The sequence below is a fragment of the Seriola dumerili genome, unplaced genomic scaffold (genome assembly GCF_002260705.1).
Source record: "Seriola dumerili isolate Sdu_G_001 unplaced genomic scaffold, Sdu_1.0 BDQW01000024.1, whole genome shotgun sequence".
NCBI classification, from domain to species: domain Eukaryota; kingdom Metazoa; phylum Chordata; class Actinopteri; order Carangiformes; family Carangidae; genus Seriola; species Seriola dumerili.
In genome coordinates, this window is record NW_019174279.1 from 1,773,927 (window position 1) to 1,792,246 (window position 18,320).

General features: G+C 40.6%; 1 protein-coding gene across 6 annotated transcripts in view; it reads left to right on the forward strand.

Annotated features, from left to right (window-relative positions):
• The first annotated feature begins 9,162 nt into the window (after positions 1–9,162).
• Positions 9,163–18,320, forward strand: part of adgrb3 (adhesion G protein-coupled receptor B3) — a 115,567-nt gene continuing 106,409 nt past the window's right edge. For all 6 annotated transcript variants that reach the window (XM_022762872.1, XM_022762890.1, XM_022762907.1 and 3 more), the window contains exons 1-2: positions 9,163–9,359; positions 11,062–11,830. In XM_022762872.1, coding sequence (XP_022618593.1) covers positions 11,077–11,830 — 754 coding nt within the window. In that variant the 5' untranslated portion in view covers positions 9,163–9,359; positions 11,062–11,076. The remainder of the gene's footprint in view (positions 9,360–11,061; positions 11,831–18,320) is intronic.

Consider the following 18,320-nt stretch of genomic DNA (forward strand, 5'->3'; position numbering starts at 1 on the left):
GAAATTATTTCCCTGTTTGGTAAAAATAAAAGCCTGCCATTTTATCTTTATGTAACTTATAGTATGAATAAACACAATGTGCATATTCACCCACTGGCATATGAGCACTCACTCAGGTGAAGGACCCTAAGCAGTTGGTTTAAAAAAGAAAATCATATAAGCCAGTGTGAATTAGTGGTTGTCCTGTCGGCAGCAAATTGCAAGATGCTTGAGAAGTTTCTTATCAGTTCATTTGAGTGATTACGAAAGAATTTCATTCTCCATTGTCTGCCGGGAAGGCTAATTATTTTATCATAGAAATTTTAATTAGCTGTATCTCTGAGTTGTCCACGGAGCTACAAAAGCTACAGTAGATAGAGCAAATAGTGTATGAGGCTTTTGCATAGGAAGAATTATGCTTCACGTAGAATAGTACAAAGAAAATATGACTGTACAGGATGAATGAGGAAATGGTGCTTATGATGAAAAAAAAAAGAAGTCCCTGTGTGACATTCGGCAATGCATTCAGTACAGCTTAAGGGAATGTCAGTTTTACTGTGTGAGCCATTCTCACAAGGCAGTCAGTGCAGTGCGTGAGCATCTGAGCATTTGAATCGTAAAAGACTCACCAGGATCTGATTTCCAGTAAAAGAGTGTGATGAAAGGTTTGTGGAAACAAAGTAAGATCATCAATAAATCCTAAACTACGCCTGATTCAGATCAGTTGCATAATACTCGAGATCTGAAGTTAATAATTTTACAGACGTGGAGCAGATCAGGGCTTAAAAATAAAGGTGACGTAGATTCATGGTTCATGATTGATTCACTATAGAAGACAATGGAGTATGCCAACGCCGATGACAAAATTATGGGGTTAATTCATATTCATCTCTGTTATTAATGACTAAGCAGCTCTTACGCAGGCATCTTCAAGATTGTCCAGTTTTTCTATCCCACCCCCTCACTTCTTCATCGCAGGGCAAAATAAATTATAGACAGGAAAATGAAAATGTGGCAGGTGATTTGTCGGAAAGATAGTTTGTTATTGTGTGCATTCAGGATTGATAATTGCCAAGGTGACCTATGATCTCCTTGATTAACAAGGACACAGCTCTGTATCGTGACTGCTGCAGGGCTATTTCCAGAGCCCTTTGTCAGCATAATTTTCTTGCCTTTTTGTACTGAATGAATCACACTGATATGCTATCAGTCAGCCATATTTTCTTTGCTATACTGTAAAGGAAAAAAAGAAAAACCTGCCTGTAGAATGATCTTTTCTTAATTTACCTGTTGGAATTTTAACACCTATAACAAAGGAATTCATGGGCTGATCCACATTAATTGGCACGTGTCATCAGTGACTGAGGAACACTGTGTCACTTTGTAGAATAAAGCACAGGCACTATAGGTTTAAGTCTGTCATCCAAACCAGCTGTTAAAAATGAAGTTTTCAAGTCAGGAATGCTTGTCAATCCACAGTGTGGGGGCAGCGGCTCATGGAATATTTACATAGTCAGAAGAGGGGTGGTGGGGGGGTGGTGGGGGGGGAGTCTAAGGCCTGGTGGTTGGAACCACATTCAAAGGAAACGGATAAAGGCCCTGAGGATTCATGCAGTGCAGTATTGTCTCTGACAAAAAAAAACCAAAAAAAAAAACCAGGAACACTGCTGGGGAAAAATACCTTGATTTAAATTCAGTTCTAAACCCAGGCATGGAAAAGGCAAATAGCAGTGTGAGTGGAATGTAAAGCAGCGCTGCATACACCAGACTGGCATAGTTTAGGTCACACATGCATGACAGTCTCTACATTATTATTTCTTTCTTTCTTTATTTATTTTTTGGCCTGAATGAAACATTCCAGTTGAAGAAATTGTGCCTGTTTAAGCTCAGCGGTGTCTTGTCCCAATAAGGCTGCCCAGCAAGCGGCTGCAGAGCTCACAAACAGGTTTCCTCGCATTTGATTTCTACTCAATGTATTCATCCTCTCAAGAATCATCCAAAATGATGCCCGGTTTCTTACACATGTATAAAAAATGAAAGTGAATTTATTAATATTTATACCGAGCCATATGGTAAACAAGTAACAGCGTGGCTGAGAGATTTGGTCCGGTTCGGTGGATGTCAGCATCATTTCTCTAAGAGGAGAAATGCGAATAGCAAATTCCTTTGAGTAGACAGCAGACTGGTATATTTAACATCAAAAAGACCTGGGAGGAAAAGTAATGAAAGACGCTGACAGAAAACACGCCTGTCATCATGGGGATTATTCAGTACTGTTGATGTTTGATTGCCTTGTTTGTGGCTTTTTGAGATAGCAGCCGCTGATACAAGCCCCAATAAAGTGCTATGATGGGAATTTGTTGATAATTATGCATATTATGATGCACATTCTTCATCAATAAATGCTAAAAAAAATAAAATAAAATTATCAAAACAACACTAAATCCCAAGACTCAACAGTGCCAGTGTGTGTCCATAAAAATAAAATGACAATGACATCATCACAGACTCCAGAGCCTGTCCATTTTCTTCCAGCCCTGTCATCATAGAAAACCTGCAAGTGGCAAAGTGGTATGTTGGTGCATGTCTTGGTCTGTGAATCTCGTTCTCATGATTGTGTCCTGGTAGCTGCAGTGTATTTATTTTTGAACAACCAGGATTTGTGATCCGAACATCCTGCCTCTTCCAGAAATATGTCAAACTACTGAGGCAAGTCACCATAAGTTTCCCTGTGATTGTGAGGAATACATCCAAGCTTTAGAGGCTTTGCTAATTCAAATACAGAACACTGCGCGGGCGACTGCCTGCTCAACTGTGTACTTAAAAGTTGTTTGATTGATGATTAATTAAAGACAGCATCCACACTGTTGGAGCAACTGGACTCATTTTAAGCCTGATCATCTTTACCCTACATGCTCCACTGTTGGCAGACTGTTATCAATAGACACACTGTCTTGTGTTGTCAACTATTAATCAGGCAACACACAGTTAGATCTAGTCCTGAAAACCCAGCCATCCAAACAGTCGAGCCACCCTTCCGTAAAGCCTTATCGGATAAGCACTGTGTGTTTATTTCATCCCTGTACAGTAGCTCCATGTCTTTGATTTCCATATCCTAAATAGACTCATCTCTTCTATTAAAGCCACACTCAAGTATTTTAGTCAAGTTCAAGGTTCATCATTTCTTTTAGCTCTTCCACCTAACAACAAGCAGCAGCAAGGGTTAAAAGCAGTACAGTCAGCTGTTCTTAAAAGAAGAGATCGTATCACCTCTATAAAGCATTTTTACACTGTTGATTAACTAACTTTGAGATTTCCCTGATTACTGCGGAGACGCTGCGGGGTCAGAAGAACAGATACAGTACATTTAGATTGGAAACACCACATGACACAGACCTTGGCCTAATGTCTCGAAGCAGAAATGTTTCCAGACTGTTCTTACTGTGTTGTATCAGAGAGCACTATGTCAGTACACCATAGATTTCACCTCATTAATCAAGCAAGGTTATTCTAAGTTTAAATATAAAGTGGGGTTTAAGTTGGAGGAGCACATCTCAGCAAATAAGGCAGCACAAAGTCTGTGAAAACATTTGAAATACCTTTTTACTTATAAAATAATGAAGTACATTTAAATTTTAATGTTTCGTGGCTGTTTAATGTTTCATACACATCCAAATTTTGATAGAAGTGGACCTCTGGAACCTTGATTCACTGATAAATGACAAGTGAATAAGTTATTCAGTTGTACATGATTATCTCCTTGTGACAAATTTCAGATGATAAAGGACTCTTTTTATGGCACTTTTGTTTACTAGAGGGGCTCAGAGAGAGAATTTCTCACTCTATGTGACAATAAATGCAAATATGTGTAGTGTTATTTACACTTTTGTAGCTTGTAAGGGAGAATGAAGAGAATAACAGTATTAATGTCTGCCCTCTGCATTGTATTTGACAGAACAACAGTTTCTTTCATTGTATTCAAATTGGGTTGCCAGCATGTCTACATTTGGTTAATAACGCACTGATATTGACTAACAAGGATCATGTGTGCTCAGGAGCCAAAAGGCTCATGGGAAGTCATCTTGATACATCGATTGCATGAGCAGTATATCTTCAAAGAGCCTCAACTATGCATCTTTTTGACAGACATTGATTATCTCATACAGTTAACATACATTTCCCTTTGCACTCACTTGAAGTGTTTATGATTGCCATACGAGAAGAAGTGCAAGAACTGCCCTCAGCACTTAACCTCATCTCGACTCCAGCACTCTGCAATTTCTGCAACATTTTTTAATTAAATATGAAGAAAAATGGGAAAACAGCCCTTGAAGGGATGCAAGGAAAGTGCCCATACTTTAATTTGTTAATAGAGCGGTACATCATTAGTGTAATGATTGCATCGAACCATAAGACACAAGCCTGTATACACTGATAGTGACATCCAGTAGACATGACGCATGAAGAACATTACTGTAAGCATGAATCCATAATGCAAATAGTTTGTGAACGTGTTAATGGAGTCAAACTCAACAGAAGTGTTTGTGGATACCCCTGGTCTCACAATGTGTCTAGACATTTTCACAAGTGATTATGCACCTCTTTTCATGTCCCAGGGTAGGTTACTGTTTCCTTATTTAATCATGTTGCTCTAAATAGTATGAGAACTGGGAGTTCTTCCTTGGAGATTATTGTTTTTTTTATATGAAACTGCAAGACAAAGAGCCCCTTTACAAAGGTTCAAAAGTAATATTTAAAAAGACTAAGCTGTACTTAGGATCAGCAATGCTAAAAGCCTGCTATCAATGGCAATGCTAACATTCTGAGGTTTAGCAAGTATAATGTTTACCATGTTCAGAATCTTAGCTCTGCCTATTAGCATGCTAAAATTTGCTAATTAATGCTACAAACACTGTACAGCAGAGGCTGATGGGAATGTCAATAGATTAGCAGGAGTTTGATCATAAAGCTGTATGATCAAAGTACTGAACAGAGTGAAATTTTGACTAAATCATAGCATTAGATGAAAAGTCAGGGGATCACCAAAGTGATTAAAATTCATCCTGAGGAAAATATAAATGTGCGCATCAAATTTCATGGTAATCCATCCGATAGGTCTTGAAGTATTTCACTCAAATCCACAAATGTCAGCCTCAAGGTGGCACAAGAGGAAAAGTCACCGAAGTCATTATGAGTCATCGTTTAGAGAAAATGAATGTCGGTCCAGATTTTTGTGCCAAACCATCGGTAGATGAAAGTCACTAAAGTGATGAGGATTCATCCTCTGGGGACCATGAATAACCGTTCTAAATTTCACTGCAGTCCGTCCTACATTTGTTGAAATAATTCATTGGCAGACCAACCGACACTGCCAACCCTAGTGCTGTGCTGCCAGTGTGGCTACAAACAGAAGGGCAACATCTTTTACTACACAAGAATCTACATGCATGAATCTACTGTATATCCTGCAGAGGGCAAAGGCAGATGCACCACGTCTGCATGGCAGTTTGCTGGAGAAGAAGTAGCAGCACGGTTGTAAAGAGACGAGAAAACTCTTCCAGATCTGACCATTAAAGAAATATATAACTTCTGTAATGACAAATGGTGTAATAACTTATTCCACAACAGCACAGGAGGACACAAAAAAGAATCCAGCATTTCAAGAAAAACTTCCTTCAGTCGTGCTCATTTGGGGTTTACCAATAAGTCATCCAACTGAGATTCCTACAAGGAGGAGCCCATTATCACTGTGCTCAGACAAATGTAACATATGGACTACCTGGTGGTGAGTGAGTTGAGCTGAAAGTCTGAATACATTTCACCGGCGTCTGGAGAATTTTCCCCTGTGTCTGCAGATGTGTGTGTGTGTGTGTGTGTGTGTGTGTGTGTGTGTGTGTGTGTGTCTGCATGCCTGTACTGTATGCACTGGTAGGTACAATGAAAACCCATAATTTTTCTATGAGAGTGATAGTTCATATATCCTTAAAGCAGTCACATTATAATGATTCATAAGGCTGGTTTACATCAATAAACTGATGTTTATCACATGATCAATAGACTGATGTTTATCGCATGAGATTTCATAATGGACATGCCTGCTGTAAAACAGTCATTATATCAAACAGACGAACTATTCGGCGCTCACATGCACATGCACATGCACACACACACACTCACACTTGTGCAGGAATCCAGGCTCAGCCATGCAAACACACATCCAAACAGGAGCAGGTGATAATGGGGCTTTTCTTTATGCGAGGTCATGAATAATTCAAAATCCATGTTCTCAAACAGATTCTTGCGTTGACAGAATAATATGACAGATTCTGCTGCTGCTATGAGATGAGAAAGATCACAAATGTTTTAGAGATGCTAGCAGGGGCTAAATTGATTTGCTGTGCGTGCTATTAGTAAGCTCTAACCCAATGCAATACCAAGATATTTCAGAAAATCTAAAAGGCTTTATGAAGGTACATGTTCATAAATATATATTTCCTGCCCCAGCTATTGTACACATCGCTATTTGACATTCCTTTCACTTGAACATAATGCAAATGTAGCTGTCTCTACAAAACAATTTCACTACAACACAGGCCCAAACAGTGTTATTTATGTTGTTTATTTATTCATTTTAAACTTTCAAACAATTGCAAAGAATAAATCTTTTACAGGAGACATCACATTATCATTGTAGTTCCACAATGACGCACACCATTCCCCCTCTAGATCTGACTTCCTAGTCATGTCATAATATTTTGTTCAACTTTGACTACATGGAACCAAAGATCCCTTCATGAATTTCATCTTTTCTCCTGGTTGCAGAATAACCAAAGATGCAAGGCGTCATCTGGACTCAGGAAATGTCCTTGCAGGGGAGAGCGATGGCAGCATTCCTGACGCTTGGCAATTGGCCTTCCAATGAGTCAGTGGAGAGATACTTATTCTGTTTTCATTGTTCAATAAGGCTTTGCATGAATTTCTTCCACCTCTTAGTGTATTGAGCCAACAGCTCCCTAAACGCCAAAGTCTTCATTATGGCCATGGAAAGTGGGCTGGCTCGAGGTCACCCCTGATGTTCCACTGGCTGCCTGGGGAAGACTGGAATTAGAAAGCGACCGCAGTCACAGGCCACGGCAACCAACCGGGCTGAATGACTCCAATCTCCTTTATAAGTCTGGCAACAGATTAACAATGTTGTAAACACTGCATGGTACAGGATGTTGGGAGGGGTGGGGGTACAAACAAGTTCTTTCAGATTCTCACACTGCTGTGGCTGGTACTCTGTGTGTAGTTCTGGAGCATTCTTTGGGAAGACTGCCTGACAAACACTTCACACTGAAACTTCCTGGAAATAAATAAACAATTAGGCTCTTCATGCAGCATCTGCTCGGATGGAACACATTCAGTCAAAGCCTGAAAGAGACGGCCAGGCTAATGAATGTTAACTGTGCACAGCAAAATGATTAGAGTGGGCTGACCCAACCCTCCAAGAAACAAAAAAAGAAAAAGAAAGTTGTTAAAATTGTCCTGGAGAAGAACTGCTCATAACCACACAACCCAATCTAATAACCCCCCCCCCCCCCCCCCTTTTGGATATGCAAATAATTCCAAATACAAATTAACTGAGCTCTGACATGCATGAAGGTCGCGCACATTCATTTCTCATTCATGAACTTTTTTGTAATGCATATGAAGATTGGATGAATCTTGTGCTTTGTTTGAACGTGATAAGAAAAGATCCACCTATGAGAACAAAACTCCTTCCTCCATCTTCAATGAGAAAAACAATGTGATGAGACCAATGTGATGAGCAGACGCCTGAACCGCCGCGTCCACATGTCCACTATAGTTCCATTATTCCCATGAATTCGTTCAATAGACACTGAGTGCGATTGCAGAGCCATTGATGCTGCATTGTCAGTGACCAACTGCTGAACCTAGGAGCTTCTATTGGATTTAATTGTTTCTCAGAATGTGGCTTAACCGGTAAGGCATTGGAAAGTAGGAATAAATATTCAAGCTCAAGGTTCCTTTAAGAGTTCCTTTATTTGTCAAGTAGCCTAGCTCATGAACACCTTTATTCTTACCTGGAAAATAATGCACTGTGGGCTAGACATAGGCTATTAGCATCCCCCTAAGAGCACACATGTCTGGAAAGATGGCAAAGGGGGTAAAAAAAAAACCCAGCAGTTCTGAGTTGCACCTGTACCCGGAGCAACTTTCCAAAGAGAACACAAGTTGCCCCATACGTTCTTCCACCATACAGCATGAAGGCGGTCACCCATCCAACCCATCGGGACAGAAGGGGGAAAAAATGACCAAACACACCAGCCAGCTGTCAGGTCCTGCTGATAGAGCGCGCAGGTTGCATTTGAAATCATGTTATTCTCATGCACTCATGAAAAAAAAACAAAAAACAAAACAAAAAAAGTCCATAAAATACGATTCCTGTTTTGGAGAACGCTGCAGCAGCGAAGCGCGGCGTTGTCTGAGCACAACTGAGAGGGTCCAGTTCAGGGGGGGGAACCCTTTTGACTCGAATTAAGGGGAGGCTGTATGAGAGAGAGAGAGAGAGAGAGAGAGAGAGAGAGAGAGAGAGAGAGAGAGGGAGAGAGAGAGAGAATAGGGAGGAGGAGAAGGATGAGGAGGAGGAGGAGGGTAGGGAAGAAAGTGGTGGTGGTGCCAGACGCAGCGGCAGTAAGAAGCGTACGTACGTGCTTTATCTTAGCGGCAGAGTGTGTGACGTGATATTGCAGCCTGCTCCTGGAGCTCCGCAAGCACCAAGCAAAGCGCGTCTATTTCTCTCTCTGTTGTAACTCACTAGCCCCCAACATCTCACATCCACCCACCACGGATCCCTTTTTTTCTCCCCCCTTTTTTTTCAGCCAGAGGGGGGGCGGGGGGCGCGCGACTTGCCGGAGAAAACATATCAGTGGGAAATAGAGACGTGGAGTCTGCCGAATTAATTTATGGTAATACTGTTAAAAATTGCTCTCTTCTTTTCATCACTCCAAGAATTTCTTTCTTTCTCTCTCTCTATCTCTCTCTCTCTCGTCTCTCTCGGTCTGTCTCCCCCTCTCTCTCTTTCTCTCTCTCTCTTTCCCTCTCTCTCTCCCTCGCTCTTTCTTTCTCGGTGGCTGTCGTGTGTTGTTGCGCTCCGTTTTGATGGGAAAAACCCAGAAGAAGAAGAAGACGGGGGGGATATGAGCGGGCAGACCGGAGTGTAACGCATTTTATTTTCATCCATTGAAGCATCTTGTTGCACCGGACTTCTATTGTCGGGAATGGGGAGTATTGATTCACTGGAGGGCTGCAGAATTTATTTATAAAGGATGTGGTCAAGTATGTTGGAAAAATAGCCATAGCTTCCGCAGTGTAAGGTAAGATCATTATTATTATTTATATTTTTATTATTGTTGTTATCATTATTATTATTATTATTATTGCATGAAGCCGTGAAGCAGCTGAAAATCTCATTTTCATGTGTCATCTGTCAGTTAAAGTTTAGCCTCCTCCTGTTACATACATGTCCTGTCTATTCAACACGATGGCTTTGGAGCTCTCATCCGCTCGCATTAGTCCTGAGTGCTTAACAGATGATTTTTAAGAGCTGATCTCTCTCTTAAGAGGCAAAAATCACTTTAAAGTGCCGAGCGCCGAACTGACACTGCATGAGATGTAGCCCGTGTCTCTATATTCAGATTTCCTCTGGAGACGAAATTGCTCTTAGAAGCCGAGGCAATAAAATCAGCGTCTCCTGACGAGCGATTTCTCGTCTCCAGAATACTGATTTTTCGTGTAGCCTTGGCCATGAATCTTGCGGAAGGATGTGGAAACATTTATCGCGACCAAAAGCTGATTTCACTCCACGCTGCTTCCCCACAAATCCTTATGTAACACATACATTATCCTAATGTAGTGTGACGGGCAGGTTTTGTCATTCAAAAGGAAGAAGTTGGAGACATAAGTGCAAATTTATCTATTCTCTAGACTCTGGACTGGTATCTGTAGCCTACTTGGGATTTCAACGCCTACACACACACACACACGCAAACACACGCACACATGCACACACAGTTTGAGACACACACGCACACATGCACGTTCTGCTGTGACACTGCTCACAGCTGCATTGCCTGTAGGATTAAAGCAATCAGGACATCGCATTGCATTCTCTCTCTCGCTCTCTCTCTCTCTACCTCTCTCTCTCACAGACACACACGCGAACACACAAACACAGTTAGGCACGCGTGCGCGCATGCAAGCTCAAAACGCACACAGAGATACACACTCAGACACACATACACACACACTGGCTCTTTATCAAATTGCATTGTCAAATATGTCAAGCCCTGAATTTGGGAGACATGCAGGTCGTGTAGTGAACCGAAAGCGCGCAGCAGGAGAGAAGCCATAGTGACCAGGCGCAGAGAAACATGTTTTTTCTGTCTGTGAATTTATCTTCTTCATATTTATTTAAGTGTCGTGAGAGGAAACAGACTAAACCCCGAAGAAAGCAGCTTGACTTGGGGGGGGAAAAAAAAAGAAAAAGAAAAAAAAAAAAAGGAACCTGGTTACTGCGTAAAATGAGCAGTTGCATCCCACAGCTCGTTGAGGAACTGCACTGACTTGGATAATACTTTCACTGTTTGTCTTCTGATGTCAGATCTTCTAAATAGCTACAGCCTATTTGAATATCTCCAGGGATCGTGCCATACCAAATACGACCCAATTAATAATGTCTAAATGACTCACATTATTGGACTCCCCCCCCCCCCCCACACCACCACCACCGCCCCCCCCCAACACAGTAAATAAATAAATAAATAAATAAGAAATGGCTGAAGCGACCACAAGGTGGCAATGTTTGCACAAAGTATAGTAATGAAGGAGGCAGGATGGGGATGCAAAAGACACGTTGCTGAGGTTAAAGTGTCATTTTTTTTTCCCATTTTCATAGTAGGACGTGATAAGAAATGTGTGAAGCACATCAGTCAGGCCCGATAGAGATCATCTATCATGTTCCCTGTGTCCTCTGCTTTAACGTTCCTTTGTGTAATTCTCTCCCATCTCTCCTTGCAGGCCAAATGACATAGGATGAAGGCTGTTCGAAACCTGTTGATTTATATATTTTCCACCTATCTTCTGGTTATGTTTGGATTAACTGGTGCCCAAGATTATTGGTGTTCCACTCTGGTCAAGGGGGTCATTTATGGATCATATTCGGTGACTGAAATGTTTCCTAAGAACTATACAAACTGTACATGGACGCTGGAGAACCCAGACCCTACCAAATACAGCATCTACCTGAAGCTATACAAGCGAGACTTGAGCTGCTCTGAATATTCTTTGCTTGCTTATCAGTTTGACCATTACTCGCACGAAAAGATCAATGAATTGCTGAAAGTCAACGAGTCTATAGTGTACCTGTGCGATTCGAAGAATATTTATGTATTTTTGCTGTATGACAAGAATTTTGTTCAACTACGGAGAGTTTTCCCTTATGATTATAACGGATTGACGCCACAGAAGCTGGATGAGGAGGAGAAGTCCACTGTGGAGTTTTTGGTGTTGAATAAGGCGAGCCCTAGCCAGTTTGGGTGTCAAGTGCTTTGTACATGGCTGGAAAACTGCCTGAAATTAGAGAAAGGGACAGTGGAGACATGTGGGATCGTGTACACGAAATGCACATGTCCTCAGCATTTAGGCGATGGAGAATCAGAGAGTATGCTCATGCTCAACAACGTGGTTTTACCTTTAAATCCACAAACGGAGGGTTGCTTGTCTCCCCAACTACAAGCTGGGCAGGTCTGCAATCTCAGTGCAGAAGTGAAACGGCCTCCTAAAGAAGGTAAGTATCCTGTCACCTTCCTCTTTCATGCTGAAATAGATGTAGACTTAATGGACTACTGTATGCGTAGATAAGATGGTAATCATGTCAGTCAAATGTGCACGTCAATCACTCCCTTCTCTGCCCTTATTGCATGTTTGAAGTGTGATGGCCCATGAAACAAAGAGCACACATAGATATCTAGACCGCAGTTGGCTCAGAAATGTGTCAACTTCAAGAACAAGTTGGGTGCAGTAAAGACCACACCAGCACAAACCCAAACCACCTTATAGGGGGGTCTTTCATTTGGTTGGATTGAATTCAAAATGCACTATCATTGCTGTGAATTTAAAATGGCTGTTTTTTGTACACATCAGCACAGAGTTAAAATGGCTGCGAATCCAAAGACAATTTTTTTTTTTTGTGTGTTTATACATTTATGTCAGTGTCATCCATACAACGACCAACAGTGGTCAATATGGACACATCCCCTCGGTTGGTATTGGCATCTATGTCACATGGAGCGACTGGGATCATGGATGCAGCAGTGTCAGACTGGATCACATTGCTCATGCAATGGATAAGATTTAAGATCAAATCTGCAGAAACTAACAATTAAACATGTTTAGACTTAAGATCGCTGAATAAAAGAGTATTAAGTGTTTTCAAAGCTGTTCTGGTCTATAGAGATGCTACTTGTCCAGTGTTGCCATAGAGCAATGCAACGTGTTTTCACTGTATGTTGGAACTGAGCAATAATTAACATGTAGTCAAGAGCTTACAGGAAAAAAAAAAATGGCACTATCAGTAGACCCGCTTGCAGCTGATAGTCACACATGTGCATGAATGCATACATAAAACACTTTCATACATCCACACACATTCACAGGTAGACAGCTAAATGAACATTTAATAGTAAACGGTTATGATAAGGTCATAATGATTCTGTTCATTAGTGTCAGCGGGTGGCGGGGGGTGGGGTGGGGGGCTTCTTTAGTTAACACATTTGTGTAGCTCTTTGAATTACAAAGGGAGCACTTCTTGACACATAGCTGCTTGCAGTTTAACAGATAGCAGAAAGAAAACCCCCAGAGGAATATGCTACACACTTCAGATGTGAGGTGCCGTTTACCGTGAGACATAAAAGAGGGACATTCATCACGGCACACTGAACCTAAAATAATGAGTCAACCTTTAGAATTTTTTTTCTTTGGGGGGGGGGGGTAAAAATAATGATAGCTGGAATGTTATGGAGCTATCTCCCTTGTGGCACTTACCAAAACAACACTTGCTATAATAGCACCTTGGAGAACAGGTGGCAGTTTTCTAATCATGGAGAACAGGTGAGCATCGATTGCAGTAGTTCAGCTGTTTGGTTGACTCCTGCTGAGTGCTGCTACATGCTACATCCCATTTTGAGGCATGTTTTTTTTTTTTCAAACTCACTCATACACACTTTTCTCTTGTAGAAATGTTAGACCTAGATCCGACTACGCCTAAGGTCTATGCTTTTGTAGGAGTTACTCATGCTCCAAATTTTCACATGATTTAATAAGTGGCTAGCCTCCATCATGTTGGATGACAAACCCATTTTGAGTATCATTCACCTACCCTTCCACTAGAGCCTTTAAGCAATAATGCATACAGTTTCTGATGCAAATTACCATTCCAACTAACCCTGCAGTCAACTAGCATGTGCAGTAACATCAGGAAGTATGACTCAGCTGTGTATTTTTTTCAGATAATTTAATCATTTAGCGAATCTTATGTTCGAATCACAAATTTTTACCAGGAAGCATTACGCTTATTTTCACAGAAAAGTCTCTGCTCCAAAACAACATTTGACATTTTTCTATCAGCATGTTAATAACAGCTTAAGAGCACAGCTTATTTTTTTTTTCTTTTCACCCCCACCCCCCCTCTCTGAAGATTTTCCACAAGCTTCTATTTATAGGGTCAGTTGATAGGAGGTTTGAATAAATCCGTTTTCATCTGGATAACGGGGAGATCACCACTGGGTTTAAAAGAGCACTGTGTCTCCTGTGGCATCATGGTGACAGAGTGGGTGTTCCTGATGAAGAATAAAGCATTACAAACAGTCGACAAGGGCTCCATTTGATAAAATCGCTTGTCTTTGATCTTCTCAGTTCCTGGTAGAGGATGGCTTCAGAGCACATCAAAGAAAAGCAAGGCTGGAGGTTGTATACTCCAGCCATGCCACTGAAATGCCCCTCCAGTGTCTCACGCAGACGGAGGGAAGCAACACTGTGCAGGTTAAAGCTCTTAACTATTTAAGGTGATTATGCAGACAATGGACAGACCGCATTCCTTGATGCTCTGGCAATTTGAAAAACCACAGTGACACGATGAAATCCTAAACAGATGTACTCCTTGGATGACTCATTTATGCAGTTTTATTTTTATCACATTCTCCCGTTTCATGAATAAAAGTTGTAAAAGGAGGCAGCACAATGGCACAGTGGCACTCACAGGAAGACAGATTTAATTCTCTGTCTGTCTGTTTTTTTTCTTCTTTTTGTGCATGTGTGTTCTGTGTTCATGTGGGTTTCCTCCCACATCCCACACATGCAAAATCAAGTAGGCTGTTTACTGAGTTGCCCATAAATGAATGAGTAGTGACTGAATAGCTCTGATGTCCTGGTGTTCTTGGGAGCAGATAAATGAAAAATGAAAATCTTTTACAGATTCTCTATATTGTCATTAATTGAAATTTGCCTGGTGCAATATTTATTTTGATATTTAGCAAGATGTATCAAGATCACAAAGAGGCATTCAGTAGCCAAATAGCAAGTAGAACCGGATTTTTTAGTGCATGTGCTCAGCCAGCCATCTGCCCTTTCCCTGTCCAGACTTGTGCAGATGCTGGTGTTTACATGTCTACAAGCTTAAAATCCTGCAAATTCCACATTGTACTGTTCAAAACATCCACAAATAGCACTTGGCTGTAGGAAATAAACATGATGAGGCATTGTCTTGTTTTGTGGCACTCTACTCTGCCCTTGGCTAACGAACGGCGTCTCATTCTTTGTTCCGTTTGGTTGGAATTTTCCAGTTCTCAAGGATCAGGGTCAAGGAGTCTCATTGTTTGAGAGGAATGTGCTTTGTTGCACATCTTCCAAGGTGTTCATTGTTAGCGCCTCGAACCGCGACGCTCGTGTCAAGATTCCTCACCACTATAAGAAAGCTGTCTCATACAATCTAGGCTTCTTCTTCCAAACATCATTTTGATTCTGTCAGATATTTCGTATAACCGGGCCCACCTCTATACCCCCACTTTCTATTTCTGTGTTGTCACCGACTTATGGGTAATAGTGGGAAAAAAAAGATGATAAATGTGGCAGTGACAGTAAGATGCCTTCTGGAGATTAGGGTTTATAATTTGTTTCAAACCCGATAATGCCACAAAAGAACTGAAGCTCATAAATATGTAAAACATTCAAATAAATATTTTATGAGTCCACAAAGTGGGCCTCCAAATTCATTGTTAGTACAAGAAGTAGGTTAGAAACGACTATGACATCCCAGATTTGAGTCCTGATCCTTTGTTTTTCACTTGAGAGAAAATTGTTCACACTTATGAACATTGATTTGACTCTTACATGCACTATGCAATATGTATAAAATATATCAAGTCTTCATTTGGATTCTTTAGCTTTGTTTATCATGGGTGATTAAAGTTAATGACCACAAAACTGACATGGAGGGAAAGAAATTTTCACATTTCTCTACTGCAGCAATTTTCATATCATCTCAGAAACAATTCCACTTTAAGACTAAATGCAGATGCTTATTTGTGCATTTGCAGATGCTTATTTGATCATCACGGCTTGTGACGATGCAGACCTTTTGCCATGTGGAAAATGGCAATAGGATTTTATTGGCAAATGAAATGTGTGTGAAGCGTTCTAATGCACTGTCACCCGCCAAAGTCCTGAGCACTGCAGCAGCTCAGCCTTGCTGCCTCACATAGTGAGGCCTTTTATTCACTTTGGATCTCAGTCAAGTCACTCAGTAGTCACACTGCATTATGCTCACCCCCATTGTTCAGTACACTTGGAGGCCATTTTAGTTCCAATTCAGTGAAGGAGAGAGCTCAGCTCAACAGCACAGAATCTGTTTGTTTTATCTTAGGCATGCATTGTTTGTCTTAAGCTATAGTAAATATCTTGAATATCCCATGTCCCAGTTACTCCTAAAATCCTGGGCTAAATTATTCCACCTTATAAGTATTTTAGCCCGCTGTAAACACTGATTCCATGTTGAGCTCTTGGATTGTTAGAAACAGTATTTGAGCTATGCCCTCTGTGTTCATTCTTCTGTATTAAACCTCCTGAGGCAGCTGTGGAAATGCTAAAGAAAGTTGTTAGGGAATGACAAGGTCAACACAAAAAGCGTGATAGACTGTAGGACCCTGAAGAATCAGCGTGAAAGTGCCAGCCATCTTCTTTGTCCATGAACTGCATATTAAATTTTGCCTATTCTAGAAAAAAAAAAAAGAAAAAGAAAAAGGGGGGTGATGCAGAGTGTGGCATGATTAAGTTTTATGCTGTAATCAATTACACAGCTTTGGGTCAGTTCTTGTCATGTTTTGTGAAAAACAGAGAAAAGAAAAATGCTGAAAGGAGGTTAATATTATACCAGAAAATACTTCAGGATCTGCAAGACTGTGATTTGTAGGAGACAGTGGAGTCCGGAAGCAAATGAGCAGTTCTTTTCTGCACGTGGCTAAAAGACACACATATATAAACTGTATATACTTCAAATGGCCCAGGTCACTGTTTCTGGATATAAAAATTCATGAGGCTCTGAGGTGACTCTTAACTCATTTTACACAGTGATATAAAACCACAAAAACTGTTGCCATGTTTAAAGTTCTGCCTAAAACACTCACACTGTCACACGTTGATGCAAATGGGCTCTTTGGAACCACAAAAGTCTCCATTTTCCAACCTGTGACAAATTTATGATGCAAGGGTCCACCACATGGGGCTTGGTGTGGCTTCTATTTTATATGGAGGGTTAAAGAATTAAAAAGACAAAACTTGTACTTGCACAATTATAATATCATCACATTCCTGGCAATTGTTTAGTTAACAATGTTCCCAGTTAGGTTCTTACAACAAGATATGTGGGCCAATATGCACGTTGAGTTTGTTTTGGTTATTTCTCGGGGCTCAGTCAGAAAATGAAAATGTCATATATTTCTGAGCACTCAGATTAAAATGGGAGTCTAATCTCAGAGTTATCGTATTAATTCCCATCTCTCAGTTAGCCTCCATTACATGTTTAGGGCAGCTGGAACTGTTTGAATCCTCAGGAGTAAGGTTTTCTTATATTTATTTTTTCTGATTTGGTTAAAGCTGTTACATTTCCACAGCTGCACCAATACAGCATGCTTTGACAGTTGCCTATGAATAGACTGGGCTGGGATGCATTAAATGAGAAAGTATTGATGCACAATGAATAGTTTATGTGGTTCTGTTCCACAGAGGTGCAGTATATTGATGGACAACTGACCAAAACTGAAAAGAATTCTGGGTACTTTGTTCAATCTCAGTTGTAAAGCATTTCGTTTTTTCCCCCATTCAGTGTGGGCCGTACTGTGATGCTAACAATGATAACCTGGCAGTTGGGTGGATGCAGATGATCTGCGAATACTGATGTTCATTTGACATGGATTTGTGATCTCAGTCTTGAGGCTGTGTTTCAACAGCGTGACAATTGGAATTCAGAGTGATAACTCTCCACTACCCAGACTGCGTACTGCAAACCACCTCTGAGTAAATTAAAGGCTCGTGTTGTCACAGCTGAACTGGAGACAGGATGCAATGAAATGCAGTGAGAGTCTGGATGAAAAACCTGAAATACAATTTAAAAAGTGTAGAGATGATTTATGGTTTTCAGACATCTAGAAAGCATTACACAGTATAAGAAGCGGTGATTACACTCCAGAAATGACTGCATGAATACATTTAAAGTTAACATGTCCCTTAAATGCAAAGAAGGAAATGATGAAGCTCAAACTACTACCTCCAAATTAAAAAAGAAGATTTTTGATGATTATTCACCTGAAACTGAAAAGCTAAGTACATTTACACTGTGTTATACATTAATATCTATTATGCTGATGCATTACCACTGTTGTAGTTGGTGGAGAACTGTTGGGAAGTTTCATCTACATCAATACATCACATTTTATAAGATCATTATATATTTTGTAAAATACTCATCTGAATAGTAACGATAACAACTACAGTTGGCAATTATAATTATTTATTATTTATAATAAATGTAGTAGAGTACATGAAATGGAAATACAGTTAATTTTATACTTAAGTACAGTACTTGCATTACAGTTTCAGCCTCAAAACTGCATTTCTTAAATTAGTGCACCAACCCTGCAGGGCCCATCTCAGCCATTTTTGCAGTGTCATGGAGGTGACAACCAGCTTTTTAACTTTACAGCCTACAATAACTACAATTGCAGTAA